Consider the following 17,453-nt stretch of genomic DNA (forward strand, 5'->3'; position numbering starts at 1 on the left):
CGAGGCGGGCGGCGAAGGAGGAGTGTGCGAGGGCCTCTTCTCTTCTCACTCTCCAATAGCATGTAGAAGAGAGACCCTTATAAATGGGTCCAACTTCTTCTCCACTAGCGGGGTGGGACTAAACTTCCTACCACCACCTTGTCATGCCACCACCTACATGGGCCCTTGCAGATTTATGAAATTCTCTTATGGGCTTAAGGCCCATCACAGATTTCAACAGTCCCCCACCAGATCTCAAGGGCACATCGTGTTCCTTCGTTCCAATCACTGTTTTGATATACCAGCATTTCAGTGAAGACCTGTTAAGGTTGAGCCTCACCTAGAACAAGCAGCTACACCCTTTTACATCTGAACAATGGACTAAGCTTGAATTGTTAGTTTGGCGTAAAGAAGCTTCACCACAAGTCTTACTAGTACTAGGCTACCGAAGGCTGACCCCTCGGGTGAAGCATATTAGTCACACTCATGGCCTATTCATGAGTTTACTAGAGATCACCCCAATCTCATAGACTGTGACCAGCAGTCGGGCTCATATAGGTGTGTTCCTCCAAAAATCACTTTGTAGGATAACATCTTGCTTACACATAAGCTTTATAACACATCAAGACAGTAGTCATCCTACCATACAGTATCCGAGAGCATTGCATCTCCAACGGAGTGGGTTAGTAAAGTTACTCTCCTCAGTTCACCACTGGCTTATTTTCCCAGGTCCTACTTCACGAGATCTCCGATCATATAGGTTGGGTTACTTCCATGGCAACTCATGTGGGTCTCATACCCATCTCCCTGATGCACTATCTATCACAACACGTGATAGCCCTTTAGTAAAGGGATCTGCCAGATTCTTAGCCGTTTGGATGTAATCCAACGCTATCACTCCGGAGTTTCTCAAACGTCTGTCAGACTTAAATCTCATTCTTATATGTTTGTTGGACTTCATATTGTCCTTTGAACTCTTCACTTTGACAATAACTGTGTGATTATCACAATTCATAGGGATAGCCGGAACCGGCTTCTCAACCACAGGTAAGTCCATCAAAAGATCTCGAAGAAATTCTGCTTCGACACCAGATGTGTCTAATATTGTTAATTCTGCTTCCATTGTCGATCTCGTTAAGATCGTTTGCTTGCAAGACTTCCAAGAAACAACACCACCTCCAAGAGTAAACATATACCTAGTAGTGGCCTTCATCTCATCAGCATCAGAGATCCAATTTGCATCACTATACCCTTCAAGTACCGATGGGTATCCCGTATAGTGAAGTCTGTGGTTGATAGTACCTTTCAGGTAGCGCATAATTCTTTCAACAGCACGCCAATGAACATCGCCCGGATTGGCAACAAACCGGCTAAGTTTGCTCACAGCAAACGCGATGTCAGGCCTCGTTGCGCTAGCTAGATACATAAGCGAACCAATAATTTGAGAGAATCTCAATTGATCTATAGCTGTGCCTTTGAACTTTCGAATCAGCACACTAGGATCATATGGTGTTTGAGAAATTTTGCAGTCTGAATATCCAAAGTGACTCAAAATCTTCTCAACATAGTGGGATTGCAGAAGTGTAATCCCACCCTCATCATCTCTCAAAAGCTTGAGGTTCAAGATAAAATCAGCCACCCCAAGGTCCTTCATCTCAAAGTTTTGAGACAGAAAAGACTTAACCTCCTCAATCACTTTGAGGTTGGTTCCAAATATCAGTATGTCATCAACATACAAGCACAATATAACTCCTTCACCCCCACCATGGCGATAGTATACACATTTGTCAGCTTCATTAACAACGAATCCAACAAATGTCTGAGTTGTATTAAACTTCTCATTCCATTGCTTAGGTGCTTGTCGCAGACCATATAAAGATTTCAGCAACTTACACACCTTTCCTTCCTGACCATCTATCACAAAGCCATCTGGCTGTTGCATATAGATTTCCTCGTTTAGCTCTCCGTTCAGGAAAGCCGTCTTAACGTCCATTTGATGAACGAGAAGACCATGTGAGGCCGCCAATGAGAGTAGTACTCGAATGGTGGTCAGTCTAGCCACAGGTGAATAAGTATCAAAGAAATCTTCTTCTTCTTTCTGGGCATAGCCCTTGACCACAAGCCTAGCCTTGTATTTTTCAATCGTACCATCGAGCCTAAGCTTCCTTTTGAACACCCACTTGCATCCCAATGGTTTGCAACCATAGGGACGATCAGTAATTTCCTATGTCCCATTAGCCATGATGGAATCCATCTCGCAACGGACCGCAGCTTTCCAGTAATCAACATCTGGAGACACATACACTTTTGAAATAGAAGTGGGATTATCATCCACGAGGTATACGAAGAAATCATCACCAAAGGTCTTTGCAGTCCTTTGTCTCGTGCCCCTACCAAGGGTTTCCTCGTCATCCTCCTCAGGATTTTCATCATGTGTTTGTTCATAATATTCCATAGGAATGGCAGGCTCAGGAGTTTCCTCAGATTCCTGTCTAGAAGTGTTTTGCATATCTCTCATGGGAAAAATATCCTCAAAGAATGTAGCATCCATCGACTCCATAATTGTACCGACCTTCACGTCAGGTACCTTATTCAGGACATGACACGCAGTCAATATAGCCTCCCCCACCATGCCTTGGATAAACCCGATGTATCTAACATGGCGTTAACCAAATCAGTTAGAGTACGATTTTTCCGCTCGGTAGCCCTGTTTGACTGGGGTGAATAGGGAGGCGTCCTCTCATAAATAATGACGTGTTCCGCACAAAAATAATTAAATTCGTTTGAGAAGTACTCTCCACCACGATGAGACCGGACTCGATTAATTTTCTTTTCAAGTTGATTCTCAACTTCTGCCTTATAGACTTTAAAGTAGTGTAGATCCTCATCTTTAGTATTTAACAGATACACATAGCAATATTTAGTGGAATCATCTATCAATGTCATGAAATATTTCTTTCCACCTTTAGTCAACACACCATTCATCTCACAAAGATCAGAATGTATGAGTTCTAATGGCGCCAAGTGTCTCTCCTCTGCAGCCTTGTGAGGCTTGCGAGGTTGCTTTGCTTGCACACACGAATGGCACTTAGAACCTTTGGCTAAAGTGAAACTCAGGATTAAATTCAGTTTTGCTAGCCGTGACATAACACCGAAAGTTATGCGACAAAGACGTGAATGCCAAACTTCAGATTCATTAACACTTGAATAAATATTGTTCACGACTTTATTACAAAAATCTGCAAGGGGAAGGCGGAACAGACCTCCGCATTCATAACCTTTTCCAACAAAAAGTCCATATTTCGTAACAATTACTTTATTAGACTCGGAGACTAACTTAAACCCTTCTCTACACGAAAGGGAGCCACTAACGAGATTCTTCTTGATGGCGGGGACATGCTGCACGTTCTTCAGCTGCACGATCCTTCCCGAAGTAAACTTCAGATCGACCGTGCCAACACCAAGAACAGAAGCACTCGCGCCATTCCCCATCAATACGGACCCTCGGCCTGTGACCTGGTAAGAAGAGAACAATGATATGTCAGCACACACATAAATATTTGCACATGTGTCTGCCCACCAATCGGTAGGTTGACAAACCAAAAATACAGTAAACAAATTACCGTACCCAAATGCACCACTTTCATTGTTGCCCACAATCATATTGGCAGACCTGGAGTCCTACCCTGGCTTCTTGTACTTGTTTGGGCATTTACTGGCCTAATGTTCCTCAGAACCACAATTGAAGCAGCCATCTCCCTTCTTGTTCTTCTTGAAGGTCTTCTTACCCTTCTTCTTAAAGTCGGTATTCTGTTGGACAGAATTCTTCCCCTTGGGCTTGTGGGAATTGAAGTTCCTCTGATGTACCATGTTGGCAGCAGAAGGACCTTCGACCGTTTTTCCGTGCGAGTCCTTTGCTCTCGAGTTCTCCTCAATACTCAGATGGCCGATGATATCCTCTATTGAGAATTCACGCCTCTGATGTTTCAGAGTAGTAGCAAAGTTCCTCCAGGAACTAGGGAGCTTAGCAATTATACACCCCGCGGCAAATTTGCTCGGTAAATTGCACTTCAGAACCTCAAGTTCTTTAGCAATGCATATTGTCACATGAGGTTGTTCCAGTACAGAACGGTTCTCAACCATTTTGAAATCATGGAACTGCTCCATAACATACATCTCGCTCCCAGCATCAGTGGCCCCGAATTTAGATTCAAGCGCCTCCCACAACTCTTTGGCAACATGCATATGTAAATATGTATCAACCAGCTTATCTCAGATCACACTTATAACTGCTCCAAGGAATAGGACGGTGGCCTCCCAAACATCTTCTCCTGTTCAGAAGTGATTGTTTCTGTAGGAGTGACACCGACTACCCAGAACACGTTCATAGCCGTGAGCCATAAGGTGGTTCTCGTTTGCCAACGCTTGAAATAAGTACCGGTAAACTTACTCGGTTTCAGTGCAGCACCAAAACCATTCCTCGAAAAATTCCTACACACATTAGGTTTTTGGATTGTTGAGTAAATAGGCAATTTTCTGAGTAGATTAATCCATGAAATAGTTAGTAACATGCAAAGTTGTCAGAATCGTGACTCAAGTCTTAGAATCTTACGATCTTACGATCCAAAATAGCTGCTCCGATTCTACGATTTTGCTCATAGAATCTAAGTTTCTACGATCCTGATAGTTAAGATTCTACGATTCACGATCCTAGCAATGGAGCTCCGATCCGATTCAGTATCGTGATTCTGAACATGGCATTAACTAGATTCATGACATACTGAGCACGGAGCATACTAGCAAGTACTACGCATATAGCAGAAACATCTACGCATATAGCTAGTACTACTAGGGCAGAAATAAACAGGAGCAGGATAGACAGATTATACCCTCCGATCGGTCACTTGGCCGTAGCAGCAGCGTTGGTGCCGGCAGCATCCTGTGTCGCCTTCTTTTCGGCTTCGGCCTTCTTGCGGACGAGACGGTCAGCTTCGCTTGGTGCAGACATGGCGATGACGAGGGCGACGTGGAAGTAGACGAAGCAGACGGACGAAGGCGAGCAGTCGCGTGATCGCTCCCCAAAAACCTAATCGCCCCTCTCCCGTACAAAAACCGGAGAGGCGGGGTTTTGGAGGCCTGCTCTCCCGTCGTCCGTGTACGCGGTGAACGGGACGGAGTCGCCGGCGGCAGCAGCAGCAAAGGAACGAGCGCGTGAGGCAGAGGCGATCTGATCTCGTGACGGGTAGGGTTGGCGTTAGCCCTGCTTATATAGGCTGTCGGGTGAGAGACGTGGGCTGAACCCACGTCTGAGTCAGTAACAGCCCACGATCCAACATCTCAGATCGTGGCGCATCCGTTACGTATTCTCCATTCCTGACCGACAAAAATAAGCACGTAGGTATGAGCTCGACTCATTCCCGCAACCCGCGGCGCGTCGTGACGAGGTGTAGCGAGGCGGGCGACGGAGGAGGAGTGCGCGAGGGCCTGCTACCTCTTGAGCTTGCGTTGGTTTTTCCCTTGAAGAGGAAAGGGTGATGCAGCACAGTAGCAGTAAGTATTTCCCTCAGTTTGAGAACCAAGGTATCAATCCAGTAGGAGTACCAAGATGAGGCACCAATGTACCTGCGCAAAAACAAACAAACTTGCACCCAACGCTATAAAGGGGTTGTCAATCCCTTCACGATTATTTGCAAGGTGAGATCTAAAGGTGAAAAGTGCAACAGAGTAACTTTGTGGATCTGAAAATATGAGGTGAAGTAGACCCGGGGGCCATAGTGTTCACTAGAGGCTTCTCTCATGATAGCAAGTATTACGGTGGGTGAACGAATTACTGTCGAGCAATTGATAGAATCGCGCAAAGTCATGATGATATCTAAGGCAATGATCATACATATAGGCATCACATCCGAGACAAGTAGACCGATACTTTATGGATCTACTACTATTACTCCACACATCGACCGCTATCCAGCATGCATCTAGTGTATTGAGTTCATAACAAACAGAGTAACGCCTTAAGCAAGATGACATGATGTAGAGGGATAAATTCATGCAATGGATATAAATCCCATCTTTTTACCCTTGATGGCAACAACACGATGCGTGCCTCGCTACCCCTTCTGTCACTAGGTGAGGACACCGCACGGTATGAACCCAAAACCAAGCACTTCTCCCATGGCAAGAATTATAGATCAAGTTGGCCAAACGAAACCCACAACTCGAAGAGAATTACAAGGATACGAAATCATGCATATAAGTGATCAGAGGAGACTCAAATAATATTCATAGATAATCTGATCATAAATCCACAATTCATCGGATCTCGACAAACACACCGCAAAAGAAGGTTACATCGGGTAGATCTCCATGAAGATCATGGAGAACTTTGTATTGAAGATCCAAGAGAGAGAAGAAGCCATCTAGCTACTAGCTATGGACCCGAAGGTCTGTGGTGAACTACTCACGCATCATCGGAGAGGCAATGGTGTTGATGAAGAAGCCCTCCGTGTCCGAATCCCCCTCCGGAACGGCACCAGAACGGTCCCCAGATGGGATCTTGTGGAGACAGAAGCTTGCGGCGACGGAAAAGTATTTTCATGGCTCTCTCTGGTGGTTCTGGTTTTTTAGGGAATTTATAGGCGAAAGAAGTAGGGCAAAAGAGCCACGTGGGGCCCACAAGCCTGCTAGGCGCGCCCCCAGGCCGCGGCTAGGGGGCTTGTGACCTCCCCCGAGATCCTTTGCCTTGGTTCTCAAGTTCCCTGCGTATCTTCTGTTATGGAAAAAATCATCCCGCAGGTTTTATTCCGTTTGGACTCCGTTTAATATTCTTCTCTAAAAAAGGTCAAAAACACGGAAAAAATAGAAACTGGCACTTGGCACTCAGTTAATAGGTTAGTCCCCAAAAAGATATAAAATAGCATAATCATGCATATAAAACATCAAAAGTTGACAAGATAATAGCATGGAACCATAAAAAATTATAGATACGTTGGAGACGTATCAAGGCCTCTTATCTTCTCACTCTCCAATAGCATGTAGAAGAGAGACCCTTATAAAAGGGTCCAACTTCTTCTCCACTAGCGGGATGAGACTAAACTTTCCACCACCATGTTGTCATGCCACCACCTACATGGGCCCATCACAGATTTCAACATGTAGCACGTGTTGAAATATATTGCCCGCCGCTCTTCATCAGTTCAGGCTTTTAGAGAAACTGAATGGAGCATGAATTCAATATGGTATCAGAGCCAAAAGGTCTTGAGTTTAAAGTTTTACCAACATGGTATTAAAAATAAACGATTATATGGCCTACATCGATCCCACGTGCATGAGATGACATGTGTTTAAAAGGGATTGTGTGGATAATTCCGAATATTAATTCTGAAAGAATTATAATCAGTGGAGATTGAATATGTAGGAGGTATATATGATTGGTTTTGGCTCGTGTGGAGCTGCGAAAGTTCAAAGAAAATAAATTGCAACTTCTCTCGCTCACGCATCCAATTGCATATGATCAATAACGAAGGTAGAGGGTGGCCAGGGTGGGCCATGGCCTATCCTGAGATTTGGAAACAACTTTTATATCATAGAAAAAAACTAAAAAGTAAATATATATATATATATATATATATATATATATATATATATATATATATATATATATATATATGTGGTAACACTGTTGACTCGCCCTGGTCAGTGGACTAGATCCGCCACTGCATGTGAATACAGAGTTGACTAAGAAAAGAGAAGAAGTAAATGGTTGAGGTTACCTAAAAAAAGTTAAGGTTTTACTTATAATATACTTTCTCCATTTTAAAATAAGTGTCAGCACTTATTTTAGAACCAAGGGCGTAGTACTTTCTATGTAAAAAAATTATAAAACCGATAGCTAATAATTAAGAGAGTACGAAATTGCTGGTACCAAAATTCCATACAAAAATTGAGAGAAAACTGTCCAAACTGGCCTGGAAAATTTCCGGCTCTGACAGATGGACATGAGCCCGGTACGAAGTTGACAGCGGAGCATGTCAGGAACCACACACTCACGCCCATGTCTAGTTGTGTACGACGGCTGCGGGTGATTGGCAGAGACCAGAGACCGAGTTCGGTGTAGGCGCAAAAACGATAAGCTCCATCAGTGGCTGGCTCCGCTCTGCCTCTCTCTCTCTCTCTCTCTCTCTCTCTCTCTCTCTCTCTCTCTTCCCTGAGCTCTCTGTCACTCCATGAGTCCATGTCCATGCACAGGTAAAGCTGCCGCGTCCTAGAAGATCCAGGCGATGGGATGAGGCCCACTGCGGCAGCAACCGGACCTTCCTTCTTCCTCCCCAGATGCCAGTCGGTCCCGGCCCCGGCATCATCAAGGGCGGCAGGAGTAGCAGCAGCTGCCGATCCATGCAAGCCGCCCAACAAGGCGATCCGGTCATGGCGAGCCGCGTCGGCAGGCAGCAACGGCGGCGACGAGCGCGGCCAGTCCGTGTCGACGGTGGCGACGACACCGTCGGGAAGGCGGGCCCGGCTGTCGGCGAGGCGGCGGGAGAGCATCAGGCTCCTGGACGCGCTGCCGGACCAGGGCGGCATCGGCGAGTTCCTGCGGCACCCCGCCGGCGTGGAGTCCCTGCTCAACACCCGGGCGCTGCAGAGCTTCGCGCCGGTGGAGTCGGAGTCGGACGGCACCTTCAGGTGCACGCTGCACCCCATGGGCTTCCTCGGCTTCCAGGTCGCACCGGTCCTGGACCTCCGCGTCACCCCGACCCGCGACGACTGCACCGTCGAGATGCTCTCCTGCAGGGTACTAACACACACATGCTTCATTCCATGGACCTATTCTCCCTGTCCCTGTGACTGATACATACAGATGAAAATGAATTGTTTGCTGAACCGTGTTCGATTTGCCTTTGGTGACAGTTTGAGGGTTCGGACTCCATCGAGCAGCAGAATGAGCTCTTTTCAGGTCATCACTCATCAGCCCATGCTTAGCTAACATTCTTCGCAAGCATTTTATCTCTGTCAGGCTGCATGCATCGTTCAGATGCAGAGGCCGGGCTAATCTTCCTTTTCTATTTTTTTTTAATCTCTACCAGTGGTGGAATGGTTGCATCAGTTATTCAGTTAGTTTATGTTCTGCTCATAGTTTCACCCTCGCAGCATAAGGTTTTTGCTTTAACATTTGAGTATACCTGCCCAATAGATTTTTTTTTTAGAAAAAGAGTGTTACCTCCGGCCTCTGCATCAGCACGATGCATACGGTCCTTTTATTAAAATAAACAAACGGATGTCGGTTCATAGTTTCCAACAAAGCAGTAAAGAATAAATAGTAGATCAAAAGGTGCCACAACCGGTAAAACAGGCCTAGATGCCTAACCATCTATCCTATTACTGGACCGCCATCTAAACCGGTTGAAGATATCCCGCGCTACCATCTCTCATCGGATAGACCCAGTAACCAAAGGCTCCCTGGTTTCCGCAGGAGTGAGTAACGACCATGTACGGATCAATGCCGCAGCTCTGTGAAATACCTGCAAAAAATGTATATTCGTATGTCTGTCAAAAACCACATCAAGTTCCATATAGCCCAAAGAAATGCACAAACTCCAATTCGAATTTGTCTAGCAATAATCATATCAACTCCATCTGCCCAATAGATAGAGTCATCACAATGACCAGTTAGTTGTTGGGCTAAGTTTTGTTTGTTTGTTTGTTCGGATTGGAAATACAATGTGCCTGAGCTGGAGTGTTGGGTGTTGGCAGCGGTAATGACGAACCGAATAACATGGGGAGACAATGGTGATGAGGAGCCATGCTTGGACATCGATGTCAATCTGGAGGTCACCCTGGAGGTAATATGGCATTCAGTTCAGTGATACAGCATAGCACCTAGATGAGGATGGGATCACAATCTCACTAGCTTGCATCACAAAATTCACACTAATGCATGGCACTAAGATGATATGTTCAGTTGAATATTATCACCATCCCAGCTCCCAGGGAGATGAGTAGATGGCAAGGGTTTCCTACAAGACGAGCCCTCAAGTTCCTCGTATGTTGTTTTTCAGGTGTACACGAAGCCATTCAGCTTGCTCCCGCTGTCGGCAGTGGAGAAACCAGGCAACCTGTAAGGCCCTGCATTCCTTGGAAGTTGCTGTAATGTACAATCAAGTGCTTTCCTGATGATTATAGAGTGGCAAGAAACTACTTAGCTTTGAACGGATCGGCGCGCCCATCGAGATGCTTAAGCGCCTAATGGACGCCTCGATTTACGCCGTTTTCTGAATTGTTGTGAAACTGAATTTCACCTGTTTCAAAAACAAACAAATAAATAAACTGAATTTGATCGGTGTTACTTTTATTTAATTAACATAGGCATTCACTTTGGCAGGCTGATGCAAGGGCTGCTTGACAGGCTTGTGCCGATGCTGGGTGAGCAGCTGCTGAGGGACTACCATTCCTGGGTTCAGCAGCAGACCCAGTCTTCCTCCTCATGACTCACTGTGGAAAGTCTGAAACTAACACTATCTACCTAGCAGATTCCTGGGCTTCATGGCCGGGTCGGTTTTCATCAAATCCAGCCGGCTGCACCACCAAGGAAGAATCACGAGGAAAACAATCATACATACACGCAGCGTGGGTTAATTTGTGGATGTGGATTGATGCTTGCATGATACAAACCCACTGTACGTAGAGTAGTACTCCCTCCGTCCCAAAATAAGTGTCACAACTTTGTACTAGCTCTAGTACAAAGTTGTACTAAGCTTGAGTCACTTATTTTGGAACGGAGGGAGTATAATAGAGTAGAATTGGCCAGGGATAGTCTTTCCGAAACAGAGACAAGAAAATGGGGATAGATATGTTCAACAATCATGATGCAAACCTTCAAGATCGCTGATGTGAAGATGTTATTCAATCCCACTGTTTCAGGCATATTTTCTGCGACAATTTTGTAACATGTTCTGGGATATCCTCCCGTATTATTCTGAATTACATACAATATACTCAAAGCAATACAAGATCTTTATCTATCGACAAACAAACCATACACAACAACAAATCAAGCCATTTTCAGATGACGTGTACAGCCACAATAAAAAAAGATCTGTGGCTAATGTACATTGCTTCACAAAAAGTATCCCCATCAGGGCTTCAGGGTATAAGAGCTTGCCTGTACAGCTCATCCTTGCCATCGGTAGGCGAGTATTTAACGGGCATCGCTCTGTTAGGCAGCACAGTCTCCGCGGAGCTCAAAACACGCGCCGCATTCCGGTACCACGGCTGCAAATGAGGGTCAAGGGAAGGCGCGTCCGGCAGCATCACCGAGCCCCAGTCTCTCTGCCCTACCTGTGGTTCGCGCATTCTTCGCCGCACCAGAAGCCCGGACACATCTTCCCTTCTGATCTCTGTCATTGTTCGTGCGATCGCCGTGCATAAGAGGAGCACAAAGACTGCATCCTCTTTGGGTAGAAACTCAATTGCGAGTAGTTTCCAGTTTAGGAGCGCGGTTGCTCTGCCATCAGGATAGTCTGGTGATGTACGGACAAGGGTGATGTACTGCTCTTCCTCATTGTGGTTGTGGTTATTTGATGTGATGTCCTTCTTTACGCTGTAACTCAATCTCCTCCCTACAAGCACCCTTGCCTGCTAATTTTTTATCGCGGTACAGTTAGAAGGTATTACAAAATGGCACTGTAAAGTCCATCAAGTACTACTCCTATATCAGTAGCGAACTGAACTTCCACTTGCATGTGTGGTGCAAGTCATATGCCATCTATCACAGATGAATCTAGCTAGTCTAAGATGAAAAAAATATTTGACGGAATGAAAATAGCGGCACATCCGCGTTAGACAGAAAACATGTAAAAATATGGTTGATCAGTCAAATGACATTATATTGCATTTTTTAAAGCAATAAAGATGAGTGCACTAATCCTTTTTGTCTGGTAACTGCTTTACTAAATCAACTAAGATAGAATGTGCATACCGCCAGAGCTTTCAGCAATGAACACAAAATGAAGGAAAGCTACGTCACCTATTATCTATCTATACTAACTCCAATTCCAGAGAAAAAGATGCATCAAGAAATCGAGCGAAAGAAACTTATGGGACCATACCTCTTCTTCTGAAATCTCATTTTGTAGCTGAAAGTTGAGGTCATCTCCCAACCACACTGTCATTACATCTCCAGTTGAAAAGCGCCAAACCACCTTATTCTCCTGTTGATATTTCGTTGGCGTTGCTGTGCCAACCACCTTTTCTGCATCACAAAGGGGAAACTAGGCACCTCTCAAGACAAGGTATAATGCTGACATCAAGCAATTATTCAGTGTAATGAAGTTACCTGGAGCATAACCAACGGATGTTGCACTTGCAATATAGGACCATGAGCCTTCTCGGACCTCAATGATCCTATCTTCCCATTTCACTGCCATGGGAGTTTCTGGTCCTCTCCGCCAAATCCCTCTGCCTATTCTACACATGTTGCAATTGAATTTAGCACAATTGCATTGAGATATAGCAGTAAATGTCGTTCCCCCCAGCATAAGCTTAGTAACATAATCACTCAACACCAGATTGTTACTTCATATCAAAGCAAAAGGGTTAACTTTGGACTGCATGACGTATTTTGTTAGAAATTTCACCAAAAACTTGTTAAGGGGTGTGGTATGTGCCACATAATAGTGTTAAGCTATAGATTCCGAAACTCAAAAACATATAGATTCTGAACAATACCTCATCCTAACAACGAAACATTCTTTCCCACTATAATCAAGTACTGTACGGGTCAGCCACCGTCCTTCCTGCGGACGATAACTTCTCATGCGCAATATGACGTCAGAAATCATTGCCCCGCCATCATCAGTGACTCTGTCAGGTACACACTTCAATAAGTAAGGTGCTTGAATGGGAGGGGTAATCGATGCCATCGCCCTAATCCTGGTATCAAGCTCCTCTGTAAGCATAAGTGATTTCTCATGCAGCATATCGTTCCATGAGAATGATATATTCTTGAGGATCTTGCTGTTCCTGAAGCACCCGCCCATGCTGCGCCTTACCTCAATGGTGAGACCTCGGGTTGCAAATTCACAATACATATGCCACATTTTCTGCCAGTTTTTGCAGGATAAATTGGACACTGACTTGTCGAGCTTCAATGATCTGTAACACCTCTGTGCTCGCAAACGCAGAAATTCCTTGCTAATGTGCTCACTGTCAAATTCTCCTTTCAGGAACACACATACCTGTTATCAAGAATCAATGATATGGTTGTCAACAAACAAAATAGGTACATACTTAACATCTTTTCTTTACTATCTAAAAATGATGTAAGGTTCCCTATTTCACCCACCAGCGTTTCGCTCGTCACCTTTGTCTAATACCCACTACATACATCATCTCCTCCTCCCCCTCTCCATTTTGATTTTTTCTCTCTGGTTTTTTCCCACATGTTTTCGTTGAAAACCACACACATCTTATTGGTTTACCAAATTAAACCATGTCTTTTTTGTCAAGTCAATAAATGTTGATTCTTTTTTTTAAGGAAGTGCCGATTCAATTGGCAGCTAAAGTCCATTTTTTGGTATGTAATCACGGCATACAAATTATTTGTTACCCTGTTGCAACGCATGGGGCAATTATCTAGTAAAACCAAAAAAGAAATAGTTGTGAGCTTTCCTTTGGGTATCAAATAATGAGTTAAGATAATAACTTAATTTACCTTATTTTGTAGTGCACCATGGGCCAATTCTCTACTTTTCAGTATTCAATAGAAAGGCGGTGGGAGACGCCCCCACAGCGAACTCAATTGGCACTAAGTGTTCCTGTATCAAGTTCATGCCTTCTAGGTATGATATTATTTCTAAGAACTTTCAGTGGAAGTACAAAAAGATATGTGTGTCTAGTTTCCGAATACCGTATCAGCTGCAAATACTAATAAGTAGGTGCAGATATGCTCATTAACTCAACAACGGTGCAAACTCTAGCTTTGTGTTCTTTCAAGGATAGAACAGAAGCACACAAGAATTAACATTTTACTTGCAGTTATATTGGTGGACTCTTGTGATCAGATAATTAAATAACTGAATTATACAGCAACAACACAACAACAAAGCCTTTAGTCCCCAACAAGTTGGGGTAGGCTAGAGGTGAAACCCATAAGATCTCGCGACCAACTCATGGTTCTGGCACATGAAAATCCACGGCATATTTCACGACATGATGAGCGATAAAGTATTAATATTTGTAGGTCTACCAATTACATTCACTACTTAACAGATTCAATATAGGTAATCTTGCATCTTGGGCTTCTTGTCTTGAAGTGCCCATGTGGAATAAACTATTTGCTTTTTTGACAAATGTTTTGTTAATATTTGCCACAGTATGATGGCCTGCGGACATCATGCCTGGCAGATTCCCAAGTTCTCAGTTCTTTATCAATCCAAGACATAAGGAAATGCCAAAGCAGATGGAATTTCTGTGAAGAAGAGTTGAATGGAATTAAGTGGCCAAGTAGAAATTGTTTTTTACTGGCCAGCCATCAAGAACACTATCAATCCAGCTAATATGAATCTGTATCATAAGTTCCTCACAAAGCTAAAACATGATTGGACAGCCTAAGAAATACCTCCATAAGAAATCTAGGTTGCAACCCCTTATACAGCCGGTTGGTGTCCTCTTCTGATGCTGCAGCCTGCCAGTGGAACGCCTCCCTTGCCGTGCCAACTGCTGCCGCATCAATCTCCGAACCAGATAGATCGTATGGCTCATCATATGCCTCCTCCCATAAGATCCTCGTCCCCTCCACCATCTCCTCACTCGCCACCTCCCCATAACTGACGACCCTTTTCATAACATTGTCCTGGATAGACATCCCTGTCATGTCGATTGCATAGCTCACTGGAAAGCTCTGCCAAGGATACATAACAACTGTGTAAAGTGTATATATACTGATATACAGATGGCAATAAAGCATTTGGTTGCTACTTTGCTTCATAGCTTAACATGATTGGGAAGTCGTCACTACGCATACCTGATGAGCAAGCCACATCAGTAATATATCCAGGCTAGGCACGAGCCGAATGTCTTCTCTGGTTGTGCACACACCCTTTCTGATGAGGTCAAGGAAACACATGTAACGCCTTCTTGCAGCGACATGGTAGACGCCTTCGGAGACAAAGGGCGAGGCAAAGTGGTCTGCTAGGCCAGCGTATGTTTGAACCATCATAAGAATTTCGCTATTAGCACCATCGTTCTCAATGCCATTCGAATTATTTCCATCAAATTCATTGCTGCCAAAGTCAAACGGCTCCAATGGGTAGCGTGCGTCCCAGATGTCCCGACAACAGTCAGCGGCATGCTCCTCATTCTCAGCATCAAGTATTGCAGGTCGATTGATGAGGCGTCCAAACCTTGATGCACAGTATGCGACATAGCTCTCCTGGGAACAGAAGAATCCACTTGAAATCGTATACTTTGTCAGAGATTTTTAAAGGCTCAAATATAACAAGATCCTAAAGTTTAGTGTTTTTTTTTTTGGTTTGGTTTTGAGAAAATGAAGTCCTGAGAGGGGATCTAATTCAAAATACAAATTCTGTTAAGAACAAGCAAGGTAATCTTGTATTCCTACACTGTGACTGTAACTATTGAGGCTACGTTGACCTTGCTGTCAGTAAAGTAACCTCCAGAAAAATGAGCAAGTCATGAAGAAGTGACGCAACCAGTACAAGAAGACATGGCGGCAAGAAGGCTTACATGGTGGAAGCAGTGGCAGAGCCAGACGAGGTGCACGTCCGGCGGGGGCACCAGCATCGCGGCCTCCTCTCCTCCTCCACCCGCCGCATCCGCGGCGAGCGGTAGCCACATCTCCTCGTACCTCCGCACAGACCGCGGCCCCACGTTTCCGCGGGCGGAAGCGGAGCGAAGGAACGCGAGGAGGCGGCGCGCGGCGGCGGCGAGGTCGACCGAGAAGGGGCCGGGATAGCCCGCCTGCCCGCGGCCGCGGGAAGCAGGGGACGATGAGGGCATGGATGCGGAGGCCGCGGTGTCCTCCGGCGGCGCCTCTGCTGCGGAGGGCATTTGCTTTGCTGTCATCGGTGAGAATTCTTTTTGGTTGTCTTGTCACTTGCGAAAGTAGTGCAGAGAGTGGTTGGTCAAAAGGGGCATGTGCCGACTGATGGATGATTCATGGCGCATGATTGGGATGGGACGGACGGAACAACGAGGCGCTTAAAATCAAAGGATTTTCCAAAGAATTTCTTTAAACGCGGTCCTTATGACCCGATCCATTAAAAAAGTAGGAGATAATTGTCCGCTTAATTACAAAAACTACGACGAAAATCATTACAACACGTCCCTAAAATGACACCATCAACACACCAACCCTTGGGTCGCCCGTCCAGCAAACCGTCGGCTCCATCACCCAAACAATCCGTAACCGACACCCTACAATCAAAATCGAAGCCACCGCTCCGGTATGCACGCCGACCCTAAAGCCACACACTAGGCGAGCCGTCTGCTCTGTCGCCTGAGCAACCAAAGACGACACCCTACAGCTATCTTCGGAGCCGCCGCTCCGACATACACAAGGAAACCTCACACACCGACCCTGAGGCCGCGCACCAGGCGAGCCGCCGGCTTCGTCACCCGAGCAACCACAGTCGACGCCCAGCAACCAAATCCGAAGCCGCCACTCTGATCTCCACGCCGACCCCGAGGACGCGCACCAGGCTGGCCAACGAAACTGTCACCCACATGACCAATGTCGGCACCCCTCCATGACGACTAGTTCCGGAGCCGCCACTCCGACCCCGGGGCCGCGCACCAGGCTGGCCAACGACACTGTCACCCACATGACTAGTGTCGGCACCCCTCCATGACGACGAGTTCCGGAGTCGTCGCTCCGACTTCCATGCCGACCCCAAGACCGCGCATCACCCGAGTCGATGGCTCGCCGAGGCCAAGACCCCTCCAAAATGGTGCCTCCAAGAAGGAACGCAACATCGGAACGCCGTCATCATTCGCTCCAGAAACCTGGAACAAGGGTTTCCCCCCAAAGTGCGAGAAAAGAGGTCGTAGGTCCTCAAACAACGATGCCTCTAAGAAGGTGTGTGACACCCACATGCGTCGCCATCGTCGGCCCCGGCCAAGGCCAGGACAAGGCATTCGCCCCGAGAAGCCAACGAAAGTCTTTTCCTTGAAATGGCACACATGATCCATCGCCCGCCTGAACCACCACTCGCCTCAGAGTCCGGAAGTATAGGTATGTGCCGTGCGTTGTCACGAAATCACCGAACCAATCTATACCCACTAATAAAAAATGATATTCTTAATTTATCATGCTATTTTACATAAAATTCGGTGACTTCTTCAATAAATTAAACTGCAGTAGAAAAACCTGAAGGAGAGCGCTAGCCATCAGACTGTAGATGGAATGCATCCATCAGTCCACCTGTGCACTGTACGATTCAAGGAAGCAGGGACGCCCG

At 45.7% G+C, this 17,453-nt stretch overlaps 2 protein-coding genes across 7 annotated transcripts; one reads left to right on the forward strand and one right to left on the reverse strand.

The window, feature by feature from the left end:
- Window positions 1-8,043: 8,043 nt before the first annotated feature.
- LOC123413358 lies at window positions 8,044-10,980 on the forward strand. 2 transcript variants are annotated; one of them, XM_045106299.1, is made up of 6 exons: window positions 8,044-8,770; window positions 8,887-8,932; window positions 9,730-9,818; window positions 10,035-10,093; window positions 10,358-10,398; window positions 10,506-10,980. In XM_045106299.1, the coding sequence occupies exons 1-6, from the start codon at window positions 8,264-8,266 to the stop codon at window positions 10,658-10,660; spliced, it is 897 nt and encodes a 298-aa protein (XP_044962234.1). In that variant the 5' UTR covers window positions 8,044-8,263; the 3' UTR covers window positions 10,661-10,980. The 2 variants fall into 2 exon arrangements, with proteins under 2 accessions (XP_044962234.1, XP_044962235.1); XM_045106300.1 differs by having other exon boundaries at window positions 8,045-8,770; window positions 10,358-10,980.
- On the reverse strand, window positions 10,840-16,196 carry LOC123413356 (glycine-rich domain-containing protein 2). Of its 5 annotated transcripts, none has more exons than XM_045106296.1 (7): window positions 15,721-16,196; window positions 14,999-15,406; window positions 14,594-14,875; window positions 12,703-13,211; window positions 12,311-12,441; window positions 12,084-12,226; window positions 10,840-11,613 (listed from the first exon to the last, which is right to left on the reverse strand). In XM_045106296.1, exons 1-7 carry the CDS (start codon window positions 16,057-16,059, stop codon window positions 11,119-11,121), a joined length of 2,307 nt encoding a protein of 768 aa, XP_044962231.1. In that variant the 5' UTR covers window positions 16,060-16,196; the 3' UTR covers window positions 10,840-11,118. The 5 variants fall into 5 exon arrangements, 3 of the variants coding, with proteins under 3 accessions (XP_044962231.1, XP_044962232.1, XP_044962233.1); XM_045106297.1 differs by having other exon boundaries at window positions 10,840-11,610; window positions 15,721-16,095; XM_045106298.1 differs by having other exon boundaries at window positions 14,999-15,425; window positions 15,721-15,900.
- Window positions 16,197-17,453: the final 1,257 nt, after the last annotated feature.

The sequence above is a fragment of the Hordeum vulgare genome, chromosome 7H, assembly GCF_904849725.1.
Source record: "Hordeum vulgare subsp. vulgare chromosome 7H, MorexV3_pseudomolecules_assembly, whole genome shotgun sequence".
Classification (NCBI taxonomy): Eukaryota; Viridiplantae; Streptophyta; class Magnoliopsida; order Poales; family Poaceae; genus Hordeum; species Hordeum vulgare.